This window comes from Struthio camelus, chromosome 1, assembly GCF_040807025.1.
Source record: "Struthio camelus isolate bStrCam1 chromosome 1, bStrCam1.hap1, whole genome shotgun sequence".
Taxonomy (NCBI): Eukaryota; Metazoa; Chordata; class Aves; order Struthioniformes; family Struthionidae; genus Struthio; species Struthio camelus.
In genome coordinates, this window is record NC_090942.1 from 1338256 (window position 1) to 1360102 (window position 21847).

At 70.9% G+C, this 21847-nt stretch overlaps 2 protein-coding genes across 3 annotated transcripts; one reads left to right on the forward strand and one right to left on the reverse strand.

Annotated features, from left to right (window-relative positions):
* The first annotated feature begins 13397 nt into the window (after positions 1–13397).
* LOC138065714 (Golgi-associated RAB2 interactor protein 1A-like) lies at positions 13398–16398 on the forward strand. The gene is made up of 4 exons (XM_068931119.1): positions 13398–13556; positions 13681–13835; positions 13954–14155; positions 16363–16398. Exons 1-4 carry the CDS (start codon positions 13398–13400, stop codon positions 16396–16398), a joined length of 552 nt encoding a protein of 183 aa, XP_068787220.1.
* A 2922-nt stretch (positions 16399–19320) lies between these two features.
* LOC104151803 (natural killer cells antigen CD94-like) lies at positions 19321–21847 on the reverse strand. Of its 2 annotated transcripts, XM_068931134.1 has the most exons (6): positions 21507–21698; positions 21275–21364; positions 21028–21126; positions 20751–20902; positions 20205–20350; positions 19321–19951 (listed from the first exon to the last, which is right to left on the reverse strand). In XM_068931134.1, exons 1-6 carry the CDS (start codon positions 21538–21540, stop codon positions 19837–19839), a joined length of 636 nt encoding a protein of 211 aa, XP_068787235.1. In that variant the 5' UTR covers positions 21541–21698; the 3' UTR covers positions 19321–19836. The 2 variants fall into 2 exon arrangements, with proteins under 2 accessions (XP_068787235.1, XP_068787236.1); XM_068931135.1 differs by lacking the exon at positions 21275–21364 and having other exon boundaries at positions 21507–21847.

The window sequence follows — 21847 nt, forward strand, 5'->3', positions numbered from 1 at the left end:
CTGCGCCGCAGCGCTGGGCTTCCAACCTGCCGAGAGCAGCGCCGCAGCCAGCCGTGCCCTTCGCCTGCGGCCCGGCGCGCCTGCGGCCCTGGCTCTGTGCGCCCAGCAGGGACACTTGCACGCTTGCACCCACCCAGCGGGGGTATTTGCACACTTGCACCCACCCAGCGGGGGCATTTGCCTGCTTGCGAGCACCCACGAGGGTATTTGCACACTTGCACCCACCCACCAGGGCTTTGCATGCTTGTGTGCACCTAGTGGGGGTATTTGCACGCTTGCGTGCACCCACCAGGGTATTTGCACACTCGCACACACCCACCAGGGCATTTGCATGCTTGCATGCACCTAGTGCGGGTATTTGCACAGTGGCGTGCACCCACTAGGGCATGTGCACACTGGCATGCACCCAGCGGGGGCATCTGCACGCTCGCAGGCAGCCAGAGTCGCCCCCAACGCAGCGGCCGGGCGCGTGGGCGCAGCAGGCGGGGGGCCGGGCGGGGGGCCGCCGGGGGCTGCCTCCAGCGCGGGCGCCGCTCGCCAGCTCCCATCGATCCGCCAGGCTGCACCACGGGTTTTGAAAAGTCATGGAGACTGGAGAGGTGCCCAAAGGCAGCGGGGCCACGGACGTGCCGCATCCCCGGCCCCGCGGGCGCACGGCCCTGTCCGGCCGGGGCTGCGCGGCCCCCCGGCAGCTGCACGTAGCCCCCCCCTTGACCCCCCCAGCCTGCCCCCCGCCTGGCACCCTGCCCAGGCGCTGCCGGCCCCGCTGCAGGGTGACGGGATCCCCGGCACGGCGGCGGCGGCGGCGGCCGGCACCGGGGCAGGCACAGCCCCACGGCGCTTCCCCGCGGAGCGCGTGGGGCTCCCTGTGGGGCTGGGCGCCCTCCGGGCCCCATCCAGCTCCTCCGCGGCCTCGTCCGTACCTGCCCCGGGGAAGCTGCAGCGCCGCAGGCGGCCCTGCGCGCGCAGCGCCTGCACCCGCGTGCCGCCGTGCACACACCCCTGTGCAAAAGCAAACACGCTTCTGCACGCACCCGTGTGCACGCGCCCCTGCGCGCACACCCCCCTGCGCGCACACCCCCCTGCGCGCACACCCTCACCTGCCTCTGCATAACCCCCGGCGCAAAAGCAAACGCACTGCTGCACACACGCACACACCAAGCTGCACACACACCTGTGCAAACACAGATACACTCCTACACACGCATACCTTTGCGGGGACACCCCCCCCCCGGCGCAAAAGCAAACATACACACCTATACATGCACGTGCACACCCACACACAGCCCTGCTCTCACATCTTTTGGGGCACACGCACCCCTGTGCAAGGCAAGCACACTACTGCACACACCCGCGTGCACCGCCCCCCCTGCTCATGTCTCTCTGCATGCACCCCTCTGTGCCGAGGCTCACACACTCGTGCACACGGGTACACACGCACCAACAGGAGCATCCACCCCCGGGCACCCACCGCCAGTGCACACACGTACCCCGACGCACACGCATGCAGGAGCATCTACACGCACCCCCTACACACGCACACCCCACGCACACACACAGCCTGTGCACGCATGCACCCCGGCGCACACGCATGCAGGAGCTTCCACACGCACCCCCTACACACGCACACCCCATGCACACACACAGCCTGTGCACGCATGCACCCCGGCGCACACGCATGCAGGAGCTTCCACACGCACCCCCTACACACGCACACCCCACGCACACACACAGCCTGTGCACGCATGCACCCCGGCGCACACGCATGCAGGAGCATCCACACGCACCCCCTACACACGCACACCCCACGCACACACACAGCCTGTGCACGCATGCACCCCGGCGCACACGCATGCAGGAGCATCCACACGCACCCCCTACACACGCACACCCCACGCACACACACAGCCTGTGCACGCATGCACCCCGGCGCACACGCATGCAGGAGCTTCCACACGCACCCCCTACGCCCACACACCCCACGCACACACACAGCCTGTGCACGCATGCACCCCGGCGCACACGCATGCAGGAGCATCCACACGCACCCCCTACACACGCACACCCCATGCACACACACAGCCTGTGCACGCATGCACCCCGGCGCACACGCATGCAGGAGCTTCCACACGCACCCCCTACACACGCACACCCCACGCACACACACAGCCTGTGCACGCATGCACCCCGGCGCACACGCATGCAGGAGCTTCCACACGCACCCCCTACACACGCACACCCCACGCACACACACAGCCTGTGCACGCATGCACCCCGGCGCACACGCATGCAGGAGCATCCACACGCACCCCCTACACACGCACACCCCACGCACACACACAGCCTGTGCACGCATGCACCCCGGCGCACACGCATGCAGGAGCATCCACACGCACCCCCTACACACGCACACCCCACGCACGCACACACGAACCCCGTGCACGCACACCCCACGCACACCCGGTGCTCCCCGGCCCCGGAGCTGCTCCCTGCTGCTCCAGGGCCCCCGAGCCGCTGGGAAGGAGGGTGCGGGGGGGAACCGGCGCTGGCACGAAGCCCTCGGCGCCGCGGGGCGCTCGGCTCCCGCCAGCCTCCCGCCGCCCTCCGGCCCCTTCCCTCCCCACCACTCGGCCGGCCGGCGGCAGCCCACCCTGGCGGCAGCGGCAGTGGCGCCAGGCTGAATCCGGCCACCGCTGTGGGTGCAGCCCCGGGCAGCAGCAGCAGCAGCAGCAGCAGCAGCAGCAGCCCCGAGGAGGTTCATGCTCACGCGAGGTGGGACTGACACAGAGCGTTGTGTGCACCCTTCCGCTTTGGGTGCCCAGCTCCGCTTTGTGTGCACCCTTTCGCTTTGGGTGCCCAGCTCCGCTTTGTGTGCACCCTTCCGCTTTGGGTGCCCAGCTCCACTTTGTGTGCACCCTTTCGCTTTGGGTGCCCAGCTCCACTTTGTGTGCACCCTTCCGCTTTGGGTGCCCAGCTCCACTTTGTGTGCACCCTTTCGCTTTGGGTGCCCAGCTCCACTTTGTGTGCACCCTTCCGCTTTGGGTGCCCAGCTCCGCTTTGTGTGCACCCTTCCGCTTTGGGTGCCCAGCTCCGCTTTGTGTGCACCCTTCCGCTTTGGGTGCCCAGCTCCGCTTTGTGTGCACCCTTCCGCTTTGGGTGCCCAGCTCCGCTTTGTGTGCACCCTTCCGCTTTGGGTGCCCAGCTCCGCTTTGTGTGCACCCTTCCGCTTTGGGTGCCCAGCTCCGCTTTGTGTGCACCCTTCCGCTTTGGGTGCCCAGCTCCGCTTTGTGTGCACCCTTCCGCTTTGGGTGCCCAGCTCCGCTTTGTGTGCACCCTTCCGCTTTGGGTGCCCAGCTCCGCTTTGTGTGCACCCTTCCGCTTTGGGTGCCCAGCTCCGCTTTGTGTGCACCCTTTCGCTTTGGGTGCAGGATTCGGCTCTGAGTGCCCAGCTTCACCTGGGGGGCGCACAGCCCCAGGCACCCCGGGCCCAGGCCTTGGGTGCCCCCAGCACCCCTCCCCGTGCAAACCAGTCGTGCCTGGCCCGCGCGGAGGGGGAGCCCCACGGCCGCCGTGTTTGGCCCAGCGCAGCTTCGTTATCCTCCCCGCTAACGAGGCCACATGGGAGGCAGGCAGCAAAACAGCTGCCGGCCTGCCCTTGGGTGCTGCGGTGCAGGGAGGGCAGCGGCGAGGGGCGGCGGGGGGCAGCGGGGCCAGGTGGGGGCAGCGGGGCAGGGGGGCAGGGGGGCAGGGAGGGGGGCTGCACCGGGTGGGGGCAGCGGGGCAGGGGGGCAGGGGGGCAGGGAGGGGGGCTGCACCGGGTGGGTGCAGCGGGGCGGGGGTGCAGCGGGGCAGTGGGGCGGGGGGGGGCTGCACCGGGTGGGTGCAGCGGGGCGGGGGTGCAGGGAGGGGGGCTGCACTGGGTGGGTGCAGCGGGGCGGGGGTGCAGCGGGGCGGGGGTGCAGCGGGGCAGGGGTGCAGCGGGGCAGTGGGGCGGGGGGGGCTGCACCGGGGGGGTGCAGCGGGGCGGGGCGGGGCGGGGCGGGGGTGCGGTGGGGCAGGGGTGCAGGGAGGGGGGCTGCGGGGGGCTGTGCCAGGGGGGTGCAGTGGGGCAGGGGTGCGGGGGGGTGCAGCGGGGCAGGGGTGCAGTGGGGCAGGGGTGCGGGGGGGGCTGCGCCAGGGGGGTGCAGTGGGGCAGGGGTGCGGGGGGGTGCAGCGGGGCGGGGGTGCAGCGGGGCAGGGGTGCGGGGGGGGGGCTGCGGGGGGCTGCCCCGGGGGGGGGCTGCGGGGGGCTGCGCCGTGCCGGCCCCGGTGGCAGTGACGGAGCAGCGGGGATTAGCGCTGGCGCGTCACCTCCCGGCCGCCCGCCTAAGCCGGCCGGCGCAGCCGGAGCCCGGCAAGGTCAGGCGCCCGGAGGCGGCGGCCGCGTGCGAGGGGCGCCGGGCGGCACGGCCACACGCGTGTGCACGGGCCGGCAGGGAAAGGGTGCGTGCGTGTGCAAGCATGCACAAGCGTGTGCGCCCAGCTCCAGGCAGCGTGGCTGCCCCGGCCCCCGTGCAGGCGCCCGGGCCCCTTCGCGAGCGCCGGCGTGTGCAGGCGCGTGCAGGCGTGTGCTGGTGTGTGCAGGCGTGTGCAGGCGCGTGCAGGCGCGTGCAGGCGTGTGCCGGCGCGTGCAGGCGTGTGCAGGCGTGTGCCGGCGCGTGCAGGCGCGTGCAGGCGTGTGCAGGCGCGTGCAGGCGCGTGCAGGCGTGTGCAGGCGTGTGCAGGCGTGTGCAGGCGCGTGCAGGCGTGTGCCGGCGTGTGCTGGCGTGTGCAGGCGTGTGCCGGCGTGTGCCGGCGTGTGGCCGCGTGCGGGTGCCAGTGAGGGGGCACCAGCGTCTCCGTGGCCACAGCTGTGCACGCCCACGGGTGTACACATGTCCAGGGAGACACACGCGTGGGTGTGCGGGTGTGCGGGTGTGCGGGTGTGCGGGTGTGCGGGTGTGCGGGTGTACAATTGTGCAGGTGCGGTTACTGAATACATACACTCAGGCCCCACAGCACAGACCCCCCACGGCCCAGAGCCCCACGGCCCAGACCCCCCCCCAGCACAGACCCCCACAGCACAGACCCCCCCCACAGCACAGACCCCACAGCACAGACCCCCCCACGGCACAGACCCCCCCACGGCACAGCCCCCCCCAGCACAGACCCCACAGCACAGACCCCCCATGGCACAGACCCCCCCCAGCACACACCCCCACGGCACAGACCCCACAGCACAGACCCCACAGCACAGACCTCCCCACGGCACAGACCCCACAGCACAGACCCCCCAGCACACACCCCCACAGCACAGCCCCCCCCAGCACAGACCCCCCAGCACAGACCCCACAGCACAGACCCCCCCACGGCACAGACTCCCCCCCCACGGCACAGACCCCCACAGCACAGACCCCCCACAGCACAGACCCCACAGCACAGACCCCCCATGGCACAGCCCCCCACAGCACAGCCCCCCACGGCACAGACCCCCCACGGCACAGACCCCCATGGCACAGACTCCCCCCCCACGGCACAGACCCCCACAGCACAGACCCCACAGCACAGACCCCCACAGCACAGACTCCCCCCCCACGGCACAGACCCCCACAGCACAGACCCCACAGCACAGACCCCCACAGCACAGACTCCCCCCCCACGGCACAGACCCCCACGGCACAGACCCCCCAGCACAGACCCCCCACGGCACAGACCCCACAGCACAGACCCCACAGCACAGACCCCCCCACGGCACAGCCCCCCACGGCACAGACCCCCCCCCAGCACAGACCCCCCAGCACAGACCCCCCATGGCACAGACCCCCCCCAGCACACACCCCCACAGCACAGACCCCCCAGCACAGACCCCACAGCACAGACCCCCCACGGCACAGACCCCCCATGGCACAGACCCCCATGGCACAGACTCCCCCCCCACGGCACAGACCCCCACAGCACAGACCCCACAGCACAGACCCCCACAGCACAGACTCCCCCCCCACAGCACAGACCCCCACAGCACAGACCCCACAGCACAGACCCCCACAGCACAGACTCCCCCCCCATGGCACAGACCCCCACGGCACAGACCCCCCAGCACAGACCCCCCACGGCACAGACCCCACAGCACAGACCCCACAGCACAGACCCCCACAGCACAGACTCCCCCCCCACGGCACAGACCCCCACAGCACAGACCCCACAGCACAGACCCCACAGCACAGACCCCCCAGCACAGACTCCCCCCCCACGGCACAGACCCCCACAGCACAGACCCCACAGCACAGACCCCCCCACGGCACAGACCCCCCCCCAGCACAGACCCCCCCCCAGCACAGACCCCCCAGCACAGACCCCCCATGGCACAGACCCCCCCCAGCACACACCCCCACAGCACAGACCCCCCAGCACAGACCCCACAGCACAGACCCCCCACGGCACAGCCCCCCACGGCACAGCCCCCCACAGCACAGACCCCACAGCACAGACCCCACAGCACAGCCCCCCACGGCACAGCCCCCCACGGCACAGACCCCCCCACGGCACAGACCCCACAGCACAGACCCCACAGCACAGCCCCCCATGGCACAGACCCCCCACGGCATAGCCCCCCACGGCACAGCCCCCCACAGCACAGACCCCACAGCACAGACCCCACAGCACAGCCCCCCACGGCACAGACTCCCCACAGCACAGACCCCCCCACGGCACAGACCCCACAGCACAGACCCCCCACAGCACAGACCCCCCCACGGCACAGCCCCCCACGGCACAGACCCCCACGGCACAGACCCCACAGCACAGACCCCCCACGGCACAGACCCCCCACGGCACAGACCCCACAGCACAGACCCCCCCCAGCACACACCCCCACAGCACACACCCCCACAGCACACACCCCCCATGGCACAGACCCCCACAGCACAGACCCCACAGCACAGACCCCCCACGGCACAGACCCCCCCACGGCACAGACCCCCCCACGGCACACACCCCCACGGCACAGACCCCCCACAGCTCAGAGCCCCCACAGCACAGAGCCAACCCACAGCCCTATGCCCTTTGCACGGCCCCCCCGTGGCACAGCCCCCAATGCCCCCCTCGCCCCCCCTCACCTGCCCGCCTCGTAGCCGGCCCGCAGCAGCCGGGCGCTGCAGCGCTGCGCCGCCGTCTCGTGGCCGTGTCCCGCGTGGGGGACCCCGGCGTCCGGGGGGGGCCGCGCGGGGGGGCCGAGCAGCGCCGCCTCGGGAGGATCCTCCATGGGGCGGCCCGGCCGCGGGGTCCCACGGAGGGGGGCCCCACGGAGAGGGGTCCCACGGGGCGGGGTTCCCACGGGGGGAGACCGGGGGAGGTGGGGCTATATCGGAGGGGGGGGTCACAGCGGGAAGGATCACGCTGGGGGGGCTCACGGAGAAGGGGGGTCCAAGGGGGGGGGAAGATTCAGACTGCGGGGGGGTTCACACCGGGGGAGACGGGGTCCCACGGGCAGGGGGGTCACCGGGGAAGAGGCGGTCCCACGGGGAGGGAGTCACGGGGGGAGAAGGGGTCCCACGAGGGGGTGTCACCGGGGTGTCGGTCCCACTAGGGATGTCCCACGGCGGGGAGGGAAGCGCCAGGTGCCCGCGCAGCGGGAGTCGCGCGTGGAGGGATGTCCCAAGACGGCGGAGGACCCGGGGGGGGCGCAGGCGATGCCCGGGGGGGCCCCGGCGGGGCCCGGCCGCTCCGGTTGCTCCTTCCTCGGCGGCGTGGGGAGTGGCGGCGGCGGCGGGGGGGCGGCGGGGGGGCCGGGACCGGGGCCGCCCCCTCGGCTCCGCCCCACGGGGGGGCCCGGCCCGGCGGCCGCGCGGGGGAAACTGAGGCACGGCGGGGCCGGGGGGGGGGACGGGACAGCAGCGCGGGCCGGGCCCCCCCGCGGCCTCGGCCGCGCTCAAGGTCGCCGGGCGGCGGCTTATCGGCGCCGCGGGCAGGTGGCCCCGAGCGTGGGCGGCGGCGGCGGCCTCGGCGGGGCGGCCCCACGCGCGGCCCCGACGGCGGGAGGGGGGGGTCCCGCAGCAGCTGCAGCCCCACGGAGCGGCCCCGGCGGGTGGCGGGGGGGGGGTCCTGCTGCAGCCCCACGGAGCGGCCTGGGGGGTGGGGGAGGTTCCGGGGGGGGTCCCACCCGGGGGGGGGGGTCCCACCCGGGGGGGGGGTCCCACCCGGGGGGTCCCACCCGGCTGCAGCCCCACGGAGCGGTCCCGGGGGGTGGCGGGGGGAGTGCGGGGGGAGTGGTCTCACCCGGCTGCAGCCCCACGGAGCGGTCCCGGGGGGTGGCGGGGGGTTCCAGGGGGGGGTTCCAGGGGGGGGTCCCACCCCCCACCCAGGGGGGGTCCCACCCCCCACCCAGCTGCAGCCCCACGGAGCAGCCCCGGGGGTCCCACTGCAGCTGCAGCCCCACAGAGCGGCCCCGGGGGGTGGCGGGGGGGGGGTCTCACCTGGCTGCAGCCCCACGGAGCGGTCCCGGTGGGTGGGGTGACAGGGGGGGTCCTGCTGCAGCCCCACGGAGCGGCCTGGGGGGTGGGGGGGTTCCGGGGAGGGTCCCACCCGGGGGGGGGTCCCAGGGGGTCCCACCCGGCTGCAGCCCCACGGAGCAGCCCCAGGGGTCCCACTGCAGCTGCAGCCCCACAGAGCGGCCCCGGGGGGTGGCGGGGGGGGGGGTCTCACCTGGCTGCAGCCCCACGGAGCAGCCCCGGGGGGGCAGCAGGGGGGTGATTTGCCGTGCCCGGGCGTGGGTGGGGGGCACGTGGGGAAGGGCCCCGTGGGCATGGCCGTGGGGCGTGGCGGGGGGCCCCCCCCCGCTGGGGGCGGCGTTTCCCGGCCGCGGCAGATGTCAGCGGATTAGGGAGCGAGGGGGATTATTCGGGCTGCCCTGCTATTTAGCCGGTCGGCGCGGTGCCGGTGGGGGGGGTCCTGTGCCCCCACCCCAGCAGTGCCCCCCTCACCCAGCCCGGCCCCCCCCCGGGTGCACCCCTTGGCCCTGCCCAGGCCAGATCCTGGCTCGGGGCCCGCCGGGCTCGGGGTGCTGTGGGGAGCTGTGCCCACCCGGGGCGGGCATGGGGGGGTGTGCAAGGCAAGGGGGGGTGTGCGAGGTGGGAGATGGGTGTGCGAGGTGGGCGTGCGAGGGGGGAACTGGGTGTGCATGGCGAGAGGGGGGTGCGCAAGGCGGGAGGCGAGTTTGCAAGGTGGACGGCGAGGATGCAAAGTGGGAGGCGGGCGTGCAAGGCTGGAAGAAGGTGTGCGCGGTGGGAAATGGGTGTGCGAGGCCCAAAGTGAGCGTCGGCGGCCGGGGGCAGGTGTGCAAGGCGGGAAATGGACGTTCAGGGCCAAAGGCAAGTGTGCGTGGTGGGAGGTGAGCGTGCAAAGCAGGGGGTGCAGGTGCAAGGTGGGACAGGGAGGTGCAGGGTGGAAGGTGAGCGTGCAAGGCGAGAGGTGGGTGTGCAAGCTGGTGTGCAAGCTGCAGCCCGCCGGGGTGCTCGCTGCGGTGTTGGGGTGCATTGCAGTGTGGTGCGGTGTGTTGCAGTGCGGTGCGACGCAGTGTAATGTGTTGCAGTGCATTGCAGTGTGGTGCGGTGTGGTGCGACGCGGTGCGACGCGGTGCAATGTGTTACGGTGTGGTGTGCAGTGTGTTGCAGTGTGTTGCAGTGTGTCGCAGTGCAGCACAGCGTGTTGCAGTACGTTGCATCGCGGTGTGTGTTGCAGTGCGGCGCAGTGTGCTGCAATGTGTTGCGGTGTGGTGTGCGGTGTGTTGCAGTGTGTTGCGGTGTGTTGCAGTGCAGCGCGGCGTGTTGCAGTGCGTTGCGTCGCGGTGTGGTGTGTTGCAGTGCGGCGCGGTGTGTCGCAGTGTGTTGCATCGCTCCGCGGCGTGGTGCGGTACAGCGCATCGCAGTGCGGTGCATTGCACGGTGTTGCCCCGCGGGCGGCGGGTGGCTGTGCGGGCCGCGTCCCCAAGGTCGCGGGGTATTAGCGATCCATCTGCCAGCGCCGGGGCTGAGCGGCGATTAGCCGGGTCGGGGCCCCGCGGGCGCAGTGCCCGGGCAGCGCGCCGGCACCGGCACCGCGGGGCTCCGGGGTGCCGTGGGGCGCAGGGCACGTTGGGGGACCCACAACCCCTAGCAGGGCTCTGGCCTGCAGGAGAGGCAGTTGGACCCCAGTACAGGCCCAGCACAGCCCCAGTACAAACCAGTATGGCCCCACTGCAGCCCTACACCTCGCACTGTGCAACACCCCTAAATAGGCACCCGATGCCCCAAAGGTGCTGGTGCACCCCGCTGCACCCCGGGGCCAGGCGCTCGCTTGGCAGGAGCAGATGCACCCGTGTGCAGGGGGTGTTATACACGCGCGCACACACACACACACACACGCACACACGCAGAGGAGGTCATGCCCTGCAGCACACAGGGGCATTACCAGCACACGCATGCACGCGGGTGTGTTTGAACACGCACACGCGTGTTACGTGCCTCCCCAGCGTGTTCACCTGCATCACGCGTGTTATATGCGTGCATATAACATGTGCCCGATTGGGTGTGCGTGCACACATGCCGGCGTGCCTGCGTGTATGCGCACGGGGCTGCTGCCCGCACGCACGCCGGCGTTTGCACGCGTGCCCACGGGGGTTACATGCCCACGGGCGTTTGCACACACACACGCAGGGGCCCCGCGCACGCGGCTGTGACATGCCCGCGGCACACGCGGTTCCCCCGGTGCAGCGCGGCGGCTGTTTACAAGCCCGCGGGTCCCCAGGGTCCCGCGCGCCAGGTAACGGCACGGTGGCGACGCGCACGGTCCCAGCCGGCGGTGACGGTGACGGTGACGCCGGCCAGCCCGGGGGATTAGTGACAAACACCCGGCGCACCGCACGTGGCCCCTGGCGCAAGCCTCTTAGCAGCAATCCTGCCCGCGGCCACTTGCAGCCCCGGTGCCGGGGGGGGGGTCCCCATGCTCCCCCCACGCCAGGGACCGCGGCATCCAAGGACCCCAGGGACCCTGGCACACTGGGACCCCGGGACCCCCCAGGGCCCATGGCACTCCAGCACCCGGGGACCTTGGCACCCTGGCACACAGGGAGCCCAGCACCCGGGCACCCCAGCAGTGGGGCACCCTGCCACCCCATTGGCCCCTGGGACATTGCTACCCCCGGGACCCCAGCACCCCGGGGACCCCCAGCACCTGAGACACGCTAGCACCCGGACACCCCAGTACCCTGTCACTCCCAGGGCCCCCAGCACCCGAGGGACCCCAGCACTCGGGCACTCCAGCACCCCGACACCCCCAGCACCCGGCACCCAGCACCTTGCCACCCCTGGGACTGACCCCCAGCATCCGAGACATCCCAGCACCCGGGCACCCCAGCACCCCGGGACCCCCAGCACCCGAGGGATTCCAGCACCCGGGCACCCCGGTGCCCTGCCACCCCGGGGACCCCCAGCACCAGAGGGACCCCAGCACCCGGGCTCCCCCGGGACCCGGGCACCCGAGACACCCCAGCACCTCGGCACCCGGGCGAGCTGCCACCCCGGGGACCCCCAGGACCCCAGCCCCTGGTGAGCCCAGCAGCACCCCCACACGCGTGGGCTGGGGACAGCCATGGGGGCAGGAGCGGGGGCCAGGGGACGGGGGTCAGGCGGAGGCCGTGGGGCCGGCGTTCCCCGCCGCGGCCGGCTCCCGGCAGGACAGGCTGCCCGGACGCCTGGGTCCCCGCCCGGGGAGGGGGAGGAAAGCAGCCCAGAGGGCATGGGAGGGGAGCCAGGACGCCTGGGTCCCCTTTGGCCCTGTTTATGCCCGCGGCACGTGGGCCGTGGGGCTGGGGGCCAGGACGCCTGCGTCCCTGCCAGGAGCTGGGGCACACGCTGGCCTCGCCCTGCGCCACAGCGGGACCCCATAGCCGCGGGGCAGCCCCGAGGGGCCGGAGAGGCTTTGGACACCCTTATCCCCCCCGCCACCCACGTCCGGGTGGGGGAGAGCCCACGGGACACGAGTGTCCCGGGACACGCGTGGGGCTAGGCGAGCCCGCGCCGCCCTCCTGGCGGCTGCGGCCCCTTTAAGGGGCGCGGCCAGCCGAAGCCGATGGCCCCGCCCCGGGGGCGTGGCAACGCGGCTATAAAGGGGAGCGGCCAGCGGATGCCAGTGGCCCCTCCCCGTGGGCGTGGCTACGAGGCTATAAAGGAGGGGCGCGGCCAGCCGACGCCGCTGGCCCCTCCCCGTGGGCGTGGCTACGAGGCTATAAAGGGGGGCGCGGCCAGCCGACGCCGCTGGCCCCGCCCCGTGGGCGTGGCTACGAGGCTATAAAGGGAGGGGCGCGGCGGCCCGCGGGGCGGGGTGGGTGGGGGGCGAGAGCGGGAGGTGGAGGGGCTGCGCCGGCTCCGCGGTGAGAGCAGGCCCGGGGTGGGGTGGGGTGGGGGGGCGGCCTGCGGGGGGGGGGGGGAGCCGGGTGTCCCAAGTGGGGACATACCGGTCCCCGTTGTCGGGGGGGGGGAGCCGAGTGGTGGTGGTGGTGGTGGGAGGCTGGGACCTCCCAAGGGCACCTCAAGGGGAGGGCTGGGAGGTGGCACAGGGTGACCCGAGCGGCCAGCGGTGACCGGAGCCTCACTCGTTTCTTTTCACCCCTCCGCCGTGCAGGAGCAGCGTGCCGTGGGGCGGCATGGCGCCGTGGGGAGAGCGCGCGCCGGAGCAGCGCGCCGGCCCGGCGGCCCTGCCCTGGGCCCTGCAGCTCTACGCCTTGGGCCTCTTCCTCACCCTGCTCTCGGCCCTCTTCGGACTCCTGGACGCCCTGAGCAGCCTCGAGGACGGGCCGGGTCCCTGGGCCGAGCCGGACGGCGGCCTGGCCGAGGCCCCGCGCCGGCTGCTGCCGGGCCCCGCGACGCTGCGGGCGCCCAAAGCCTTCGACGCCTGCCTGTGAGCGGCGGGGGGCCGGGCCGGGGAGGGGGGCGTCCGGCCCCGCGGACAGGATCGGCCGCTCTCCCCAGGCCGGCGCGCGCGAGGCGGCCGCTATTAAAAGCGCCTCGGGAGCTTCGTGTCGTGCCTGCGGCAACAGTGACGGCGTGCTGGGGACGGGGGTCCGGCTCCTTTCCCAAAGCATCTCCCCCCCCCCCCCATCCTGGGAGCGGGGTGCTGAGCTCCCTGGGGAGGGCTGCGGGGGTACCCATGGGTGCCGGCACCGCCGTGCGGGGCTGGAGCTGGCCGAGGTCTCTGCAGCCGCTTCCCCAGCCTGCGTGTGCTGGGGAGGGGGGAGCCGCGGGGGGTGACGCCATCCCCACGGGTGGCACTTGTCCCCTTGGGGACCCTGTGATGTCACAGGGTGGCCGGGCTCGGCGGTGCCGCTGGGTGCAGGGGGCGGCAGCAGGATGAGCCGGGACGGCCCGTGCCCGGGGGCTGGCCCCGCCGGGGGGCCGGGGGCCGGGGTACGGCTGGGCGTCGAGGGGGGGCAGCTCTGCCGCCTGCTCCGCTCCCCCGACTACAACCTCTTCCCCCGGTCGGCCGTGTTCGAGAGCAACTTCCTCCAGGTTTGGGGGGGGGGGGGGTCCCGCGCCCCAGCCCCCTCCTGCCCCACGGCGCCGTCCCCAGCGCCGTGGGGCGCGAAGGAGCGCTCCTGGGGGCTGACGGCCGGCGGGGCGCCCCCGCTGGCAGGTGACGAGGACGGGGAGCTGCGTGGACATCCACAACGCAGCCACGCCGGTGACCCTGGGGGTGACGTCCTCGGACCCCTGCCTGCCCCTTCCCAACGTCCTGGTGCTGGCGCGCAGCGGCAGCCCCCTGGAGAAGCCGACCCTGACCCTCAGCAGGTGGGAGAAGGGGGCAGCTTTTGGAAGGGGGGGGGGGGGTGCCAGCCCACCCGGGCGGCGTGGGCACCCGTTCTGCCCAGGTCCGGGCGGCCGGAGCCAGGCCGTGCCGTGCCCGCAGGGTGCTGCCGCTGCGGCTGGTGCGGCTCTCGGCGCCCGCCGGCCGGCTGCTCCGCGTGCGCACCGCGACGGGCAAGGTGCACTACCTGCGCCTGCACCCGGGCCACCCCGACGCCGTCTTCGCCCTCTGGGTCCGCCTGGCCCACATCCTCCGCCACGGGCTCTCCTTCACCGCCGCCGGTCCCCGCTGCCCGCCACCCGAGGTACGCCCTGGCGGGGGTCCCGGCATGCTCCGCGGGGGCCGGAGCGGGACCTGCCTCCGAGACGGACACCCTGGGGTGCCCTTTTCTCTGCAGCTGGCCGCAGAGGGAGCCGGGAGCTCGACGGCGAGGGTCGGGGCGCAGCCAGGGGTGCTCGCCCGGAGAGCGGCTCCCGGGGCCGATGGCTCCGTGGCGAGGTGGGGAGCAGCCCCCCGGGAACCTGCAGGCATTGGGGTGGGGGGGATGCACATGGGGGTTACAGCCACCCCAGTGGGTGAAGTCAGAGGGGCACCGCAACCCTTGCAGAGCTGGGGGTCCCGTGGGGCTGCCTGTGTGCAAGGGCTGGGGGCAGGTTCCCCCCCCCCCCCGGAGGGACTGCACGATAGGGACCCCCCAGCACTGAGCCCTGGGTTGGCAGCTGGGCCTGGCCCCACGATGGCCTGGGTGGGGGGGCTGCGTCCCCTCGGGGTGGCTGTGCCCACGTTCCTTGGGTGCACCCATGTGCGTGCACCCATGTGCATGTGTCTGAGTCTACCTGGGGGCACCAATGTGGGTGTCCCCGTGTCCACGTGGGTGCACCCGCGTGCATGCACCCACATGCATGTGTCTGGGTCTACCTGGGGGCACCAATGTGGGTGTCCAGGTGGGTGCACCCACGTGCGTGTGTCTGGGTCTACCTGGGGGCACCAATGCGTGTGTCCCAATGTCCATGTGGGTGCACCCATGTGGGTGCACCCACGTGCGTGTGTCTGGGTCTACCTGGGGGCACCAATGTGTGTGTCCCAATGTCCATGTGGGTGCACCCACGTGCATGTGTCTGGGTCTACCTGGGGGCACCAATGTGGGTGTCCCCTTGTCCACGTGGGTGCACCCATGTGCATGCACCCACGTGCATGTGTCTGGGTCTACCTGGGGGCACCAATGTGTGTGTCCCAATGTCCATGTGGGTGCACCCATGTGCATGTGTCTGGGTCTACCTGGGGGCACCAATGTGGGTGTCCCCGTGTCCACCCATGTGCATGCACCCACGTGCATGTGTCTGGGTCTACCTGGGGGCACCAATGTGGGTGTCCAGGTGGGTGCACCCACGTGCGTGTGTCTGGGTCTACCTGGGGGCACCAATGTGTGTGTCCCAATGTCCATGTGGGTGCACCCACGTTCATGTGTCTGGGTCTACCTGGGGGCACCAATGTGGGTGTCCAGGTGGGTGCACCCACGTGCGTGTGTCTGGGTCTACCTGGGGGCACCAATGCGTGTGTCCCAATGTCCATGTGGGTGCACCCATGTGGGTGCACCCACGTGCGTGTGTCTGGGTCTACCTGGGGGCACCAATGTGTGTGTCCCAATGTCCATGTGGGTGCACCCATGTACACGTGTCTGGGTCTACCTGGGGGCACCAATGTGGGTGTCCCAATGTCCACATGGGTGCATGTGCCCGCACCCACCTGGGTGCACCCATGTCCTTATCGTGCCCCGGTGCTCCCGGGTCAGAGCCGGTGCTGTCTCCCCCCACTCAGGCTCTCCTCTTGCTGGTTCTGGCCGGCCTTGGACGACCCCACCAGGGAGGAGGGTGCTGGGGTCCCCATCGGGGCAAGAGGTAAGAGCGAGGGGTCGGGACCCAAGGGTCCCCCCACTTCGCTCCCAGGCTCTTGCATGCCCGTAGCGCCCTCAAGGCAGCTGTGTTGGAGGTGGGGGGGGATCCCAGAGCCGTGCTCTGGCTGCGGATGTGCCCCTCTCCTGGGGTGTCCTGCCCCACGGGTCCCGGTCCCACAGCACCCGGAGGAGACCAGCCCCGGCAGCATCTCCCGGCCGCAGGCATCTCCAGGCGCCTGTCCCCGAGGGGGGCCGCAGGCGGCTCTGCCTCCCTCGCGGCTCTTGCCCGGGGCTCGCCGGAGCCACGCGCTCTCTTTGCATCCCCAGGGCAGCCGGCCATCTGCAGCCGATGCTGGGGCTCGCTCCCGCCGTGGCCGGACGCCCATCGCCGTGGCCTCTGGGCGCGGGAGACCCCAACGGGCTCCAGGGTGCTCGCCGGCCTCCGCAGCCTCGTGGGGCTCGGGGGTCGATGCCCCGGGCAGCCGAGAGATGCTCAGTGAAGGGACGGACGCCCTGGGATGGGCGAGGGGGTTGGGGACGTCTCGGTGCCACCCTCCGTGGCCGGGACTGTCCCTGGCTCCCATCCCAGCGCCCCCCCCCACACACCTCCGCCCCAGTTTCTCCTGGACCTGCAGATTCGGGTGCTGGGGTGAGCCCCCACCCCACCCCGAGCTGTCCCCAGGCAGGGCTGCAAGAAGGATGCAAACCCAACGTGATGCTCATGGGGACTTTATTAGGGCCAGGCGGTGGGGACGCTCGGGGGGGGGGGGCACGGGCGGCCCCCCCAGCTCACACCACGGCACCTTTGCAGACGAAGGGGCTCTGCGTGTTGCAGGGCTGCTTGCACCAGAAGAGGAAACCTGCGGGGAGATTTGGGGGGGGGGGTCAGCTGGGTTGTCCCCATGCCCCGGTGGCCCTGTGCTTGCCACGGGGCCGGACCCGCAGCCGGTGGGCTTGGGACCCCCCCCCCCCTTTCCGGGTCACCCCTACGTTTCTGCTCCTTCAGCCGCACGCAGTTGTCAGGGGGCAGCTCCTTTGGGGGGGGGGTCTCGAGCCACGGCTGGTAGCCGAGGGGTGAGCTGTCCATCCTGCACCAGCCCCCTGGTGCCGAGCCCCCCAACCTGGGGGCCGGGACCCCCCCCGTGGGGGGGTCATGCTGCCTGTCCACCCCGGGCACAGCCGATCAGGAATGCAGCTGGGGTGGGGGGGGGAGAAGGGGAGGACGGGACCCCCCCCCCAGGTGGCTCTTGGTGCACCCATCGCTGAGCCCCACGTGGGTGCTGGGACACTCCGGGCACCCCCCCCCCCCAAAAAAGCGTCTGGAGTTGGGGCTTGGACATGTCCTGGCATTGGGGGCTGCGTGGGGGGCCTGCGGTGACCCCCCCCACACCCTTTGCCTGCCCTGGATTTAGCCCCTCTCCTGCCCTAGTGGGGGGCTGGTGACCCCCCTTGTCCCCATCTGGGGAGGGGGGCTTCCACCCCACATGCGCCCTGCATGGCCGTGGGGACAGAGGGGACGCCCGTCCCCATGGGTCACAGCGCGGGGGCACCCGGCCGAGGACTTTTTTTTGGGGGGGGGGGCAACAGACCCCCCCCCCTGTGATGATAGCGCTAGGTGCCCATCCATGCCAACCCTGCTGCACCCCGGGGGGATTTGGGCTGGGGTTGGGCTGTTTGCGCAGCGGGGAGAGGCCCCCACCGTGCCCCACGGCTGCCTTGTTCCCCCCCCCCAACATGTCCTCGTCGGGGTGCCAGCCCCAGGGTGGGGTGGGGGGGACATGGGGCTGGGCACGGCGCCGCGGCTCCTCCTGGCCGTGCCCAACGCCCGGCCCATGGCCGCCCCGGGGGTCCGGCCCCGCTCCGGGCTCGAGGGCGGGCACGCCGGTGCTGAGCAGATGGCAGAGGGGGGGCAGCTCTGTTTTGGGGGAACCGGGGGCGGGATGGAGGATGCAGCTGTGGCTGACGGGGCGGGGAGGAAATCTGGCAAAATCACCCCCCCCCGCCCTCCCCAGCCAGGATTGTCCTTCAGGGCCTCGCAGCCCACAGGGCCACAATATGGTGGCTCCATCTCCATTGATGCAAGGCCTGCAGGGGCCTCAAGATGGTGGCTGGGGGCTCCATCTTCATGGTGATGTCCTGCAGGGGCCACAGGATGGTGGCTGGGAGCTCCATCTCCATGTTGATGGCCTGCAAGGGCCACAAGATGGTGGCTGGGAGCTCCATCTCCATGTTGATGGCCTGCAGGGGCCACAAGATGGTGGTCAGGGGCTCCTCTCTGTGGTGGCCCCGTCGGTGCTGGACAGTGGTGGCGACCGCCTTGCTCCTGGTGGCCCTGTCCTGCTCCTGGCGTGGGGCACAGACCCTCCCCTGGGTGCGGGGCCATGGCGACATGGGGATGCCACAGGCTCAGCCCCCCCACCACATGCCCCTTGGCGCCTTTCCAGCTCTGCTGTCCACCCCACCATGGGGAGAAGGCAGAGCATGTCAGCCAGCAGACTGAGCCACTGCTGGCCCCGTGCCAGCACCGTCCTGCACGGCACCAAGCCATCACAGCCCTGCATGTTCCCACGCTGACTGTGGCCCTGCATGACCCCACGCCACCCATCACCCTACATGTCCCTGTGCCACCACAGCCCTGCATGTCCCCATGCTGACTATGGCCCTGCATGACCCTGTGCCATTGCAACCCTGCAGGCCCATGGGGAGCTCCTCTGGACACACCGACCCCATCCCGTGGGGAGCTCTTCTGGACACATTGACCCTGTCCTGCAGGGAGCTCCTCTGGACACCCCAACCCCGTCCCACAGGGAGCTCCTCCAGACACACCAACCCCATCCCATGAGGAGCTCCTCTGGACACACCGACCCCATCCCACGAGGAGCTCCTCTGGACACACCAACCCCATCCCATGAGGAGCTCCTCTAGACGCACCAACCCCATCCCATGAGGAGCTCCTCTGGACACACCAACTCCACCCCACGAGGAGCTCCTCTAGACACACCAACCCCATCTCGCAGGGAGCTCCTCCAGACACCCCAACCCCGTCCCGCAGGGAGCTCCTCCAGACACACCAACCCCGTCCCGCAGGGAGCTCCTCCAGACACACCAACCCCATCCCAAGAGGAGCTCCTCCAGACACACGGACCCCATCCCGCAGGGAGCTCCTCCAGACACACCAACCCCGTCCCGCAGGGAGCTCCTTTGGACACACCAACCCCATCCCAAGAGGAGCTCCTCTAGACGCACCAACCCCATCCCACGAGGAGCTCCTCTGGACACACCAACCCCATCCCACGAGGAGCTCCTCTGGACACACCAACCCTGTCCCGCAGGGAGCTCCTCTAGACGCACCAACCCCATCCCACGAGGAGCTCCTCTGGACACACCAACCCCATCCCACAGGGAGCTCCTCTGGACACACCAACCCCATCCCACGAGGAGCACCTCTGGACGCACCAACCCCGTCCTGCGGGGAGCTCCTCCCCGGACACACTGACCCCTGTCTGGGTACTGAGCAGGCTGTGCTGAGAAAGCCACCTTGAATGGGAACACTGAGAGGCAGCAACACTGTGTTTGGGAAACTTTTGAGGATTTTACTACAGATCTAATGGTTTAACCTCCATCTCGCCCCAGGTTGGCGGCAGCGAACAGGGCTCAGGCAGGTCTTTCGCCCTGTCAGGCTCTGTGGTCACGTGGGAATACTTCCGCGATAATCTTGTTTCTGTCCTCTCCGTGATCACCAGGCTGGGTCAGTGGGGAGGTCCCCATGGTGGGGGGGCCTCTGTACAGCTCCCATCCATGGGGCGGGCTGGCACCTTGCTGTCCAGAGCGAGGGAAACCTGCAGACGGAGCAGCACACGGGGCGCCGGGCTGCTCCGAGCGGGGCTCCCAGCTCAGCAATGTGGAGGGGCACAAAATGGTGGGGGAGAGGGAAGAAAATGCATCGTGAAGGGATGAAAATGTGACTGGCTGGATGCTCTGCTCAGTTAGAGAAACTCCTTAGTGGCTGGGGTGCAGCAGGGAGCACGCCTCCCGCGGATGGGAGTGGAGGGGCCGGGGGGGTTGCTGCGGGTGCTCCCCACTCACTCATTTTATTTCCTGCAGATGCAGCGGTGCCTTTCCCGGCACCGCCTGTAGGTGAAGTGGCCATTGAGGAAGATCCCACAGAAGTTCTTCCTGTTGGCACCTTTAGGCCCGTTCTTGAACCTGGGGAGAAACGTCACCTTTTCCAGCAGTTGCAGCTCATGCCACTCTGCCCAAGGACAAGCCCTCACTGCTGTGTCATGTCCTGGGGCTCCTGATGGCCTTGGCTATCTCTGGGATTCCTGGAGCTGCTGATCTCCTAGATGCCTGGCGAGAGCCCCAGCCCCAGCATGGGACAGGCAGGGGCACGTGGCCTGGGGAGAGTTTCTGGCCCCAGGGAGCCCCAAATCTGCAGGCGGCAGAGAAAGCCCCTTACCGAGTTGCTGGGAAAACAGTGCCGTCCAGCCAGCACCACAGCTTGCGGGTGACGTTGTAGGAGAGGCCAAGCCAGTGGGGCAGCGACAACCGAAGCGGCAGGTTGTTGATCTCCACATGCCTCTGCATCTGTATTTTGATGAACTCCTGTGGGAGAAAGAGGGGGCGGTGAGCGGGAACCCCCACATTCCCCCCGGCGCGTCCCTGCAGCCCTGCCAGGCAAGATGCCACAAGACCAAGGTACAGGACTCCTGCTGCGGTGGCCCCATGGGACTGGCCAGGGCACCCTTTGGGCTCCTAAACACTCAGCGTCCAAGGCCAGGCAGGGCAGGTGAGCCCGCAGCGTCACGTCCCCTGCGTCCAGAGACCGCTCTGCTGCCTGGCTTGGACAACCCCTCAGAGAGGGCGGCAGCCAGAAGAAACAGCTCCGCAGACAGACAGCGATATGAATAAAACTTGTTTGTCGCGCTGGCAGTTCCCTCTCCAGCCCCTGGCGTGGAGAAGGACATCTCCTCCCCGCTAGGAGGAGGGAGGCCCCGGAAGTCACCATTTCCACCTCGGAGTCGATCTGCAGGAGCTTGGAGCCCAGGTTCTTGCAGTAGTTCACGCACTTGCCCCACGGCTGCGGCGCGCGGGAGAAGTGGTAGCAGGTGTCGCCGCGCTGCTCCCACTCCTCCAGGCATGCGACGCATTTGCTGCCTGGGTTGGGGGGGGGGAACAAAACCCAACCGCCCATTACGGCCTTTTTCCAGACCCGCACGAGGCAGCAAGCCGGGGAAGGGGGCGGCTCTGCGCCCAGCAGCCCCTCCTGCACCCCGGCCCACCTTTGCCCGCCTGCAGCTCCAGCACCGCGTCCTTGAGCTGGGCGTTCTGCGCGCGCAGCGTCGCCTCCCGCTTCTTCGTCACGAAGGGCGCCCAGAAATCTGAAAAGCACCGGGTTGGGGGACACACACACACACATGCACGCACACACGCACGCACAGGCGACGGGTTCCTGTCCCCCGGGGGGGCCGCCCCAAGGCTCTCGCGCCTCCCCCCCCCAGCCCCCAGCCCCGCCGCCGCCATACTCACGCCGGCCGACGAGCACCGGCAGCACCAGCAGCAGGAGCAGGCAGCTGGCGAACAGGGCCAGCGCCACCAGCCGCCACCGCCGGGGCTGCCCTGGGGGAAGCAGAGGGCTGAGCACCCCCCCCAGCGACACCCCAACTATTAAAGACCCCAAAGCTTGAGGACATGGAGGTCCTCAACCAGCAGCACCCCCCCCCCCAAACCGCCATGTCCCCCACCGCGCCCCCGCGCTTACTGGCGGGCCGCGCTCTGCCTGAGCTGGGCACCATGCTGCCCCCGCGGTGGGGGGGTGAGGGGTGCCAGGGGGGACCCCGCGACCCCGGGGCCTGCGCTGCCTGCGCCCCCGGCCCAGCACTCCGGGAACCCGGGCAGGGGGCCCGTCACCGTCGCCATGGAGATGGAGCCCCCGGCCGCCATCTTGAGGCCCGAGGTGGCAGGGGTCATCACTGTGGAGATGGAGCCCCCCTGGCCACCATGTTGGGGCCCTGGGGGCTGTCACCAAGGAGACGGAGCCCTCCAGCAGCCATCTTGGGGCCTTGAGGGCCTGGGATGGGGTGTGGGGAGGGGCAGGTTGTC

Coding starts and splice junctions, on each gene's coding strand:
- LOC138065714 (XM_068931119.1), top strand. CDS start 13,398: ATGAGCCGGGACGGCCCGTGCCCGGGGGCTGGCCCCGCCGGGGGGCCG. Junction 13,557..13,680: donor TCGAGAGCAACTTCCTCCAG/GTTTGGGGGGGG, acceptor CCCCGCTGGCAG/GTGACGAGGACGGGGAGCTG. Junction 14,156..16,362: donor CCCGCTGCCCGCCACCCGAG/GTACGCCCTGGC, acceptor CCTCCGCCCCAG/TTTCTCCTGGACCTGCAGAT.
- LOC104151803 (XM_068931134.1), bottom strand. CDS start 21,540: ATGGTGCCCAGCTCAGGCAGAGCGCGGCCCGCCA. Junction 20,903..21,027: donor GGAGCTGCAGGCGGGCAAAG/GTGGGCCGGGGT, acceptor CCCCCAACCCAG/GCAGCAAATGCGTCGCATGC. Junction 20,351..20,750: donor TCGACTCCGAGGTGGAAATG/GTGACTTCCGGG, acceptor TTTCTCCCACAG/GAGTTCATCAAAATACAGAT.